The 11,987-nt window shown below is 45.8% G+C and overlaps 1 protein-coding gene across 1 annotated transcript in view; it reads left to right on the forward strand.

The window, feature by feature from the left end:
• The window catches only part of NLRP8 (NLR family, pyrin domain containing 8), a 64,835-nt gene that overhangs the window by 19,935 nt on the left and 32,913 nt on the right, over nt 1–11,987 (forward strand). The window contains exons 4-6 of the mRNA XM_011996982.1: nt 2,099–2,269; nt 6,880–7,047; nt 11,216–11,368. Coding sequence (XP_011852372.1) covers nt 2,099–2,269; nt 6,880–7,047; nt 11,216–11,368 — 492 coding nt within the window. The remainder of the gene's footprint in view (nt 1–2,098; nt 2,270–6,879; nt 7,048–11,215; nt 11,369–11,987) is intronic.

The following is an 11,987-nucleotide window of genomic DNA, read 5'->3' on the forward strand; positions in this document are numbered from 1 at the left end:
AGACGGGGTTTCACTGTGTTAGCCAGGATGGTCTCGATCTCCTGACCTCGTGATCCACCCGTCTCGGCCTCCCAAAGTGCTGGGATTACAGGCTTGGGCCACCGCGCCCAGCCAGAGAATTTCTTCATTATCTTGTCATACCTCAAGGCCCAGGAAAAGCCTGGGCAAAACTCTTGGTGGGCTTTTGTTACATTTCAGCCTTCCTATGAGGGCACTGGCTCTGTCAGCTTTTAAGATTTAACTTACCCACCCAGTCAGTGCCGAAACAGTTGTGACGGAGGCCTGCCTGTTCAGCTGCTAGTGAGACCAGGCGTGCCACAGGTAGAATGAATTCTATTCACTCCAATATTGAATGGCTACACCGAACCATGTTTTTCTTATGTCTACTCCCAACTTACGTGGGCAATTTCAATGCACACCACAAAATCACATTCAAGGAGCCCTCCAGTCCCCCAGGACCTATTATTAGGGAGGGGAATAAACCCCAGAGCTTGATGTTCAACTTGGTGGTAACTGTCGGTCACCCGACTAAGACCTCGAGAATCTAATCGCAGTGAATCACAATGTCTTTCTATGATTTGCATAATCTTAAGCCCTGATATCCGCAGAAATCTTAAGACATGACACATTTCTTTCACGTTGGTTAGTCCACTGATCATTTTTGTGCGGGTTCCTGGAGGGAGTTGACATCATTCCTACTTATTTGCATTTCTATGTATTTGATGGATGCGAAAATGGATGAATCCATTTCATGGGATTTAAATTTTATACAAAAACTACATGCTAGTGTAAATATTCTAAAAATTGCTTTTTTCATCTTTGTGTCTTGGCAATGTCTATGCATGCCTTTTCAATGAAGTATTCTTTGAAAAATAGGTGTGCTAGAGATGATTAAATATTTCCCCCTCGATAGACTTTTGGGTTGCTTTCAACTATTTCTTTCTTTTTTTTTTTTTTTGATACGGAGTCTTTCTCTGTTGCCCAGGCTGGAGTGCAATGGCACGATCTTGGCTCACGGCAACCTCCACCTCCCAGGTTCAAGCAATTCTCTTTGCCTTAGCCTCCCAAGTCGCTGGGATTACAGGCGTCTACCACCACGCTTGGCTAATTTTTTTTGTATTTTTAGTAGAGACAGGGTTTCACTATGTTGGCCAGGCTGGTCTCGAACTCCTGGCCTTGTGATCTGCCCGCCTTGGCCTCCCAGAGTGCTGGGATTACAACATGAGCCACCGTGCCCGGCCACTTTCAACTATTTCTTTAACGCAACCAACAACAGTCTTCACATGTACATCTTGGTCAGCCTCCCTGAAAGGACTGTATGGGGACGAATGAAAGAGAAAGTCAGCAGGTCCTTCTATGGCCAAACTACATGCCACTCTAGCTCTGGATTTTTCTTTCTTATACTCACGGTGTCAAAAAGATTAATTTTTCCTTTATTCTGATCCTATACGTTTTTTTAAAAATTGTATATACACAGGGTAAGAATGGAGGTACAGAATATAATTCAATCTCTGCCCCCCACATAAATCCCATGTAATTGAAAAAGCAATTCCTGTCTAGGCATGGTAATTCGCGCCTGTAACCCTAGTACTTTGGGAGGCCAAGGCAGGAAGATCGCTTGAGCCCAGGAATTCAAGACCAGCCTGGGTAACATGGAGAATCCCTGTTTCAACAAAAAATACAAAAATTAGTCAGGTGTAGTGGCGTGTGCCTGTAACCCCAGCTCCTCAGGAAGCTGGAGTGGATCGCCTGAGCCCGGGAGTTAGAGGCTGCTGTGAGCTGTGTTCAGACCACTACACTCCAGCCTGGGCGACAGACTGACACCTTGTCTCAAAAAAATAAATACAAAATAAAAGCAACTTCCTTTTTTCCAAGTCATGGAAACATACAGGGCTCTTATTTGAGGCCATGAGTCTTCCAGGAATGAAATGAGAAATCTCATGATGATTTTTCTGAGTGCTTTATTTAAATGAGGACATCTTAGAGTCACCAGAGGCCTATGGCCCTAACCTGGGTAGGGAACGCCAGCCCTGGGTTTCCAAGTAGGTTTTCTCCAGTTTAACGAAGAAGTGTTTTCTCTCTTCTCCCTTCCGTGCAGAGCGCCAGAGAGCAAAGAGCTCCATTGCTGGTGGCAAGACTTATGCTCTGTGTTTGCAACGAATGATAAGCTGGAAGTCCTGACTCTGACCAACAGTGCTTTGGGGCCTCCTTTTTTGAAGGCTCTTGCTGCCGCACTGAAGCACCCTCAGTGTAAACTGCAAAAGCTACTGTGAGTATAACACAAATCCTACTGGAAGGAATTCTATGGAGATGGTCTGTTTCCCATCCACTTTCTTCATTCCCTCTCCACTCACACTAGACTTCCCGAAGGCACCCATGTCCAGCCTTGGACAGCGGCATGGGAGGAGTGAGTCATGGGGTGCGTGGTGAGGGAAACCACAAACTGGAGCCAGGCTGCCGGCTCGACCTGTCTCTAGTCACTCTGAGGTTGGTGCAAATGCCATTGCAGTTTTTGCCATGAGTGACATTTGCACCAACCTAATAGCTCTGTGTCCTTAAGTGAATGGTGTATACAGTGTGTCATGGAATTTCTGACATCTCCCTGGTGCACTTCAATGCATCCGTCCATAAAATGATCAGCCTCGTGCTGTGGCTCATGCATATTCACTCCAGCTCAGGTGTTCGAGACCAGTCCCGGCTACTTGGGAGGCTGAGGTGGGAGGATCACCCCAGCCCAGGAGGCAGAGGTTACAGTGATGGTGAGCTACGATCTGGCCACTGCACTCCAGCCTGGGCGACAGAGTGAGGCCCTGTCTCAAAACAAACAATAAATAAATAAAATTAAATGATCATGATGGAGAGATTAAATGCAGTCCTTCATGCAAAGCCCGTAGGACTGTGCCCGAAGCGGAACCAGCACTGCGTGACCCAGGGTGTGGTGGTTACTCTGTGGAGAGACACTGCCTTACAGAAGCCACGCGCGACCTGAGCACTGAGTATGGTCCATCGCTGCGTTCCTTTAAAGTATTAATATGTACTGTTATTCCCCCTTCTTTTGAAAAACGGAGTCTCACTCTGTTGTCCAGGCTAGAGTGCAGTGGGGGGATCTCAGCTCACAGCAACCTCCCCATCCCAGGTTCAAGCGATTCTCCTGCCTCATCCTCCCAAGTAGCTGGGACTACGGGCATGCACCACCACGCCTGGCTAGTTTTTGTATTTTTAGTAGAGATGGGGTTTCATCATGTTGGTCAGACTGGTCTCGAACTCCTGACCTCAAGTGATCTGCCCTCCTCAGCCTCCAAAGGTGCTGGGATTACAGACATGAGCTGCCCCCCCCCGCCCCCATTTTTTTTTTTTTTTTTTTTTAGCAAAGTGAGAGCTGGAGAGGTTAAGTGGTTTGTCTAAGACCCTGCAGTTGACAAGCCTTAGGTAAAGCACTCCACTGCAGACAGCCCAAAGCTCATCTTCACCAACACTGTGCTTCTCTAACATACCACCGTTAGCAGGTGCCTGCGTAGGGTATGCCTCACCAAAGAGGGCATATTTGAACTGGGTTGGGAAGGAAGAGATTTACATGGAGGAGGAGAAACACTGCTTCATTTCTTTTCCAAGTAGGATCTTGCTCTCTTGCTCAGGCTGGAGTACAGTGGCATGATCATGGCTCACTGCAACCTTGACCTGGGTTCAAGCAATCCTCCCACCTCAGCCTCTCGTGTGATTGGGGCCACAGACATATCCCACCATTGCCCAGCTAATTTTTTTTAATTTTTTTTTAGAGACAAGGTCTCCCTATGTTGCCCAAGCTGGTTTCGAACTTTTGATCTTTTTTTTTTTTTTTTTTGGGGGGGGACGGAGTCTTGCTGTGTCACCCAGGCTGGACTGCAGTGGCCGGATCTCAGCTCACTGCAAGCTCCGCCTCCCGAGTTTACACCATTCTCCTGCCTCAGCCTCCCGAGTAGCTGGGACTACAGGCGCCCGCCACCTTGCCCGGCTAGTTTTTTGTATTTTTTAGTAGAGACGGGGTTTCACCGTGTTAGCCAGAATGGTCTCGATCTCCTGACCTCGTGATCCGCCTGTCTCGGCCTCCCAAAGTGCTGGGATTACAGGCTTGAGCCACCGCGCTCAGCTCGAACTTTTGATCTTAAGTGATCCACCCATCTCAGCCTCCCAAAGTGCTGGGATTATAAGTGTGAGCCACCACACCCAGCCACTATTTTTAACAATGTAAGAGTGAACGTATATGCATTGCCCACCGTCTGCTATCTTAAGTTCTGCTATCTTAAGTTCTTTGCACGTGAATGCTCTTAAAACTCACCCCCCAGCAGTAGGTGTCCCTATTTCACAGATGAAGAAACTGAGGCATGAGGTTACATCATTACTAAGCAGTCAAATCCGGCCCCAGAATCAGTTCTCTTAGCCACTACTCCATATGCTGTCTCTCTAGAGTTTTTAAGATCCAAAAACCCGATAATTCACCATGTGAATCACTGGCCCCTTCCTTGAAATAAGCTACCAGGCATCCACATGGCTCCTGACCATTATCAGATATATGTTCTCTCCTGTTACTATAATGGTTATTATTCGCTCCTGCTTACTGGATGCCTACTATGTGACAAACACTGGGCTGAGAATTTCACGGCGTGAATTCTCACAGCCATCCTAAGGAGAACATGTCGTATGCTCTCCCTCCTAGACCTGAAACTGAACTTTAGGGAGGTTACGTGACTCGTGAAAGGTGGTGCGACTAGGGCTGTTGAACTGAGCTGAGAACTCAGTTCTGAACTCCATGTTCCACAGAAGGGGCCCCGCCTCATGGACTGATTGAATGCAGAAGAACTAGTTAGCTGGCCGGGCGTGGTGGCTCACGCCTGTCATCCCAGCACTTTGGGAGGCTGAGGCGGACAGATTGCCTGAGCTCAGGAGTTTGCAACCAGCCTGGGCAACCCAGTGAAACCCTGTCTCTACTAAAAATATTTTAAAAAATTAACTGGGTGTGGTGGCATGCGTCTGTAATCCCAGTTACGTGGGAGACTGAGGCAGGAGAATTGCTTAAACCTGGGAGGTGGAGGTTGCAGTGAGCCAAGATTGCGCCACTGCACTCCAGCCTGGGTCACAGAGCACGACTGTCTCAAAAAAAATAAAAGGAAAAAAAAGAACTAGTTAACCACCTCCATTGTGATGATGGCGTCATGAATATCTGCATAGTGCAAACTCATCAAATTATATATGTTAAATATATGCAAGGTTTGTATATCAATTATACCTCAAGCAAACTGTTTTTAAACAACTAATTAGAAAGAGATTCAGCATTGAACGTAAGCATTAGAGGTGCAGAGCAAATCTGTGTCCCTAGTTTTAGAAAAGGAGCATGATGGTAAGCAGTGGTGGCTCATGACTGTAATCTCAACACTTTGGGAGGCTGAGGCAGTAGGATCACTTGAGGCCAGGAATGGAAGAGAAGCCTGGACAATATAGTGAGACCCCATATCTACAAAACTTTTTCAAAAAAGAAAGTAGATCAGAAAGTTGGGCTTTGTAGGCCGGGCGTGGTGCCTCATGCCTGTAATCCCAGCACTTTGGGAGGCCAAGGCAGACGGATGACTTGAGGTCAGGAGTTCAAGACCAGCCTGGCCAACGTAATAAAACCCTGTCTCTGCTAAAAATACAAACATTAGCCAGGCGTGTTAGTGGGTGCCTGTAGCCCCAGCTACTTGGGAGGCTGAGGCAAGAGAATCACTTGAATCCGGGAGGCAGAGGTTGCAGTGAGCTGAGATCGCGCCACTGCACTCCAGCCCGGGCAACAGAGTGAGACTCTGTCTCACAAGGGGGAAAAAAATAGCTGAGCTTTGTTATTAAAGAAATATAAATAAAAATTTTAAAACAAAAAGCATGATTTTAGGAGAGTGTGGGGAAAAACAGTCCTCTGAATCCTTCAGGAATAGGACGACGTTCCCTTTGCGTTAGGAAAGGCTTCACGGACCTCAGCCTAATCGAATTTGATTCTGTGAGTCATTCTTTTTTTTTTTTTTGAGACGGAGTCTCACTCTGTCACCTGGGCTGGAGTGCAGTGGCGCAGTCTCAGCTCACTGCAAGCGCCGCCTCCCAGGTTCACACTGTTCTCCTGCCTCAGCCTTCCGAGTAGCTGGGACTACAGGCGCCCGCCACCATGCCCAGCTAATTTTTTTGTATTTTTAATAGAGACGGGGTTTCACCGTGTTTGCCAGGATGGTCTCGATCTCCTGATCCACCCACCTCGGCCTCCCAAAGTGCTGGGATTACAGGCGTGAGCTACTGCGCCCAGCCAAGTCATTCATTAAAAAAAAATTTTTTTTACTATACTTTAAGTTCTGGGGTACATATGCAGACGTGCAGGTTTGTTACATAGGTACGCACGTGCCATGGTGATTTGCTGCACCCATCAACCCATCATCTACGTTAGGTGTTTGTCCTAATACTCTCCCTCCCCTTGCTCCCCAGCCTCCGACAGGCCCCAGTGTCTGATGTTCCCCTCCCTGTGTCCATGTGTTCTCTTGTCGAACTCCCACTTACACGTGTGAACGTGCGGTGTTTGGTTTTCTGTTCTTGTGTTAGTTTGCTGAGAATGATGGTTCCAATCCAAATGCCCATCAGTGATAGACCGCATAAAGAAAATGAGCCATTCATTTTGGCTTACAGTTTTCCCAGGATAGGACCTGAATAATCACAGGTTTGTATCACTCTTTAATGTCTGCGTCCTGAATTCAATTGTAAACCCCCTGAGGGTGGGACTGCACCTGTCCCACACGCAGCTGTAGCTTCCGGGAGCCTCCTTTGTGAGGCCGCAGAATTCTACAAATGTAGACAGGACCCTATTCCAAGGAGACGCTCTTCCCTCTCCAGCTTAAGGCGTGTGAATAGCACTATGTTGAATCAGGACTTAATCGGTGTTTTAATGGGGAACAAGCATCTGAGATACTTGGAAATACAACATGTGGAAGTGGAGTCCAATGTTGTGAAGCTTCTATGCAAAGCACTGAGATCCCCCCGGTGCCATCTGCAATGTCTCAGGTAAGATTTGAGATGGTGGGTAGAGCGGGAATCGGGGTACTGGGATGGTCTTTTCAGGGGTGGTGTTGAGAGGCTCAGTTTCCCTCTCTTTTCTTTGATCTGTTGTTGGCTTTGTTCAACTTTAAAAGTACAATTTGGGCCAGGCATGGTGGCTTATGCCTGTAATCCCAGCACTTTGGGAGGCCAAGGCGGGAGGATCACGAGGTCAAGGGACCAGCCTGGCCAACATGGTGAAACCCCATCTCTACTAAAAAAACAAAAAATTAACTGGTGTGGTGGCAGGCTAATCTCAGCTACTGTAATTATGGGCTGTAATCTCAGGTACTCAGGAGACTGAGGCAGGATAATCACTTGAACCCTAGAGGTGGAGGTTGCAGCGAGCCAAGATCGCACCACTGCACTCCAGCCTGGGTAACAGAGCGAGACTCAGTCTGAAGAAAAAAAAAAAAAAAAAAAGTACTATTTGACCATGTTCTAGATCCATCTGATACCAGGAAACCTGAGCCCCAGCAGTGAACTGGAGCACCTCCTTCTGGATTGTAAAAGCTGGATATTTTCTAACTTTTTATTTTAATTTTTGTGAATACATAGTAGGTGTATATATTTGTGGGGTACATAAGATGTTTTGGTTCAAGCATGCAATGTGAAATAATCACGTCTTGGAGAATGGGAGATCTAGCCCTTCAAACATTTGTCCTTTGTATTACAAGCAATTGATTTATACTTTTAGTTATTTTGGAAAGCACAATTTATTATTAACTATAGTTCCTCTGTTGTGCTAGCGAATACTAGGTCTTATTCTTTTTTAACCTGTTAACCCGTTTATGCCTAAGGCTGCAATGTTTTGAAATTTTTCAATCAGACCTTGGCGATGACCTTGAGCAGTGAGATGTAAATGACTCCCATGTGCTTAGTGTTCCAATAATGGAACACTAGGAATAAATGGTTTTAACAGTCCTGACCTTCCCCTGCTCTCCACCCTTCCACTACCCTTCCCAGCCCCTGGTAACCATCCTCCTACTCTCTATGTCCATGAGTTCAATTGTTTTGATTTTTAGATCCCACAAATAAGTGAGAACATGTGGTTTCTCTTTCTGTGCCCGGCTTATTTCACTTAACAGAATGATCTCCAGTTCCATCCATGTCATTGCAAATGACTGAATCTTACTCTCTTTCATGGCTGAATGGTACTCCATTGTGTATATGTACCACATTTTCTTTGTCCATTTATCTGATGGACACTTAGGTTGTTTCTGAATCTTAACTACTGAGAACAGAGCTGCAACAATTATGGTAGTGCAGGCATCTCTTTGACGGACTGATTTCCTTTTCTTGGGGTATACACCAGCAGGGGATGACTGGATCACATGGCAGCCTGCACGAGCTGATTTTTCATCATTCGAGAATTTCATGAGCCAACTGTTAAACAACGTTTTCAAAAATGAAACCATAGGCTTACAAATATATTAAACAACAAAAGTCATAGAGAATCAAAATGCATTGTTACCTAATTATTGTGTGGTTCATTATTATCCCTGCTAGGGTTCAGCAAACTTTTTCTATGACAAGCCAGATAAGAAACACTTTCGCCCTCTGGGGCCATGCCGTCTCCGTCCTGATGGCTCCACTCTGCCATTGCAGTGCCAAGGCTGCCAGAGTTCGTAGGTAAACAAATGGATACAGCTATGTTCCAATAAAACTTTATGTACACTGAAATGTGAATTAACATAATTTTCATATGTCACAAAATATTCTTCTTTTAATCATTTTTTAACCATCTAAAAATTTTTGTGGGAGCTGGACACGGTGGCTCACGCCTGTAATCCTAGCCCTTTGGGAGGCTGAGGCGGGTGCATCACCTGAAGTTGAGAGTTCAAGACCAGCCTGGGCAACATGGCGAAACCCCGTCTCTACTAAAAATATAAAAATTAGCAGGGTGTGGTGGTGCGCACCTGTAATCCTAGCTACTCGGGAGGCCAAGGCAGGAGAATTGCTTGAATCCGGGAGGCGGAGGTTGCAGTGAGCCGAGATTGCTCCATTGCACTCCAGCCTGGGTGACAGAGCAAAAACTCCATCTCAAAAAAAATAAAATAAAATAGACCGGGCACGGTGGCTCATGCCTGTAATCCCAGCACTTTGGGAGGTCGAGGCGGGTGGATCACCTGAGGTCAGGAGTTTGAGACCAGCCTGACCAACATGGTGAAACCCCGTCTCTACTAAAAATACAAAATTAGCCAGTTGTGGTAGCACAGGCCTGCAATCCCAGATACTCAGGAGGCTGAGGCAGGAGAATCGCTTGAATCCAGGAAGTGGAGGATGCGGTGAACCGAGACTGTGCCGTTGCACTCCAGCCTGGGCAACAAGAGCAGAACTCTGTCTCAAAAATAATAATAATAAATAAAATAAAACAATGTTTTATTTGAAAACATTCTTAGTGGATAATGCTGTAGAAAACCAAGTGGCACTCCAGAGGAGGCCCACAAGCCACCGCTTGCCAGCTCCTGACCACTGCCTTGGGGCTGCTGCCGCCGTCTACCGTACCCATTTGGTGGAAACAGGATGTCATGGGGCACTGCTCTGCACCTCCTCCCAGCTCCTCACTCAGTGACCTCCCACTGTGAGCTGAAAATCAGCCATGGCAGAGGCATTTACACCACAGGCACTGGCAAACACTGCACATCAGGACTCCCTTCTCCAGAACGGCAGTGGTTAAACACTTAGTGCCATGCCCCTACTCAGACTCTACTTTTTTGGTTTGTTTATATTCATAGTTTTTAGGATACAGGTGGTTTTTGGTTACATGGATAAGTTCTTTAGTGGTGATTTCTAAGAATTTAGTGCACTTGTTACCCGAGTAGTGTACTCTGTCCCCCTTATGTAGTCTTTTATCCCTCACCTCCTTCCAACCTTCACCCCAACCACAAGTCCCCTGAGTCTATTATATCATTCTTATGCCTTTGCATCATCATAGCTTAGCTCCCACCTGTAAATGAGAACATACGATGTTTGGTTTTCCATCCCTGAGTTACTTAGAATAATGGCCTCCAACTCCATCCAAGTTGCTGCTAAAGACATCATTTCATTCCTTTTTCATGACTGAGTAGTGTTCCGTGGTGTGTATATACCACATTTTCCTTATTCACTCTTTGGTACTCAAGTGGGTTCCATATCTTTGCAATTGTGAATTGTCCTGCTATAAACGTGCATGTGAAAGTGTCTTTTTCACATAAAGACTTCTTTTCCTTTGTGTAGTTGCCCAAAGATCGAATGGTAGCTCCACTTTTAGTTCAGACCCCACTTTCCAGCCTTTCCATGTGTGAACCTTCTCTCAACAGAATTTGTATGACCTCTCGTTTTGTTTTCATCTGCCAGCGTTGCTCCTTTACATCCAACAGAGCTGAATGTAGCTTGGATAATCTCTGCATTTCATTACCTTTCTTGCACAGAACAGAAAGCTCAGGTGACTGGAAACTGGAAGGTGGTAAGCACAATGCTTCACTGAATGTCTTTATATAAACAGCCCACCTTGAGGTCAAAATCCAGCCTGAGAAGACAGTGGCCATGAGACTCAGGAAAAATTCCCTGACATCACCAAATCTAAGTTCTTCACCTTGATGATGACTGGCAAATAAATGCACAAAGTATGAGACAGGAGAAGTAAGCATTGAGGTCTACTGCACAGCAGGGTGACTCTAACTAATAATAATGTGATATTTCAAAGTTGCTAAAGGAGAAGATTTTTAACATTCTCACTGCCAAAAAAATTAAGTTGGTGAGATGATGGATATGTTCATTAGCTTGATTGACTCTTTCTATAACGTACACATAAATGAAAATATTACATTGGACCCCATAAATATACACCATGATCATTTTCCAGCCAACTTGCTTTGAAATTTGTGTTTCAAGGAGCTGAATGGAGAGAGTTAGAGCTCAGTCGTTATTGTAGTCCAGTTGATGACAACCCCAAGAGGGGGTTGTTTTCTGCTGAAGACTTCAGCAGTAGGAAGTTCCTGAGCTTGGTGCAGGTGTGCTGGCTGGAAAGTTGGAAATAATCCCCCGAGGCTCTGCTGTGAAGACTGAGATGTGAGACAGTGGGATCCAAGAGGGTCTACGGGTACCATTTTCCCCAGAGCCACGGCTCAGTATTTGTGTCTGGCTTCTACAGGTTGGAAGACTGCTTGGCTACCCCTAGAATTTGGACTGATCTTGGCAGTAATCTTCGAGTTAACAGACATCTAAAGACTCTCATACTAACAAAAAACTCCCTGGAGAACTGTGGGGCGTGTTACCTGTCCGTGGCCCAGCTGGAGAGGCTGTCGTAAGTCTTTCTGGTGGCTGTGGTTGTGGTTGTGGTTGTGGTGGTGGTGGTGGTGGTGGTTTGGTAGATTTAGTGCTTCTGTGAGAAAAGCAGTCATAGGGAAGGTACATGTGTAGGAGCAAATGTAAGTCTTGTGATTGATGTAATTATATAGATAGGTCAGTAAGGGTCCAGCCAAGAATGAAAGAGAAATAACATGTCTACATAAAAGTATGGATTTATACCTAATATGCTATAATATATCAAGCATAATGAGTCCTATGTATCCATCATTCCGTTTATGAAATAGAAGTCATCAGTTCTGTTTTCCCCTAATGAAATAGAAGTCATCAGTTCTGTTTTCCCCTGTCCTCACTGGTTTTATCAACCCTGCCCCTGACCCCACTATGATGACATATTTAATCAGGCTGATCAGGCTCCTTAATTTATGTATAGTATTAATATTACTACCCATGTATCCTTAAACAGGCATCACATCATTTTGCGTTGCTTTGAATTTTACATAAAAAGGTCAGGTGCGGTGGCTCACGCCTGTAATCCCAACACTTTGGGAGGCCGAGGCGGGCGGATCACCTGAGGTCAGGAGTTTGAGACCAGCCTGGCCAACATGGTGGAACCC

Source organism: Mandrillus leucophaeus, unplaced genomic scaffold, assembly GCF_000951045.1.
Source record: "Mandrillus leucophaeus isolate KB7577 unplaced genomic scaffold, Mleu.le_1.0 Scaffold53, whole genome shotgun sequence".
NCBI lineage: Eukaryota > Metazoa > Chordata > Mammalia > Primates > Cercopithecidae > Mandrillus > Mandrillus leucophaeus.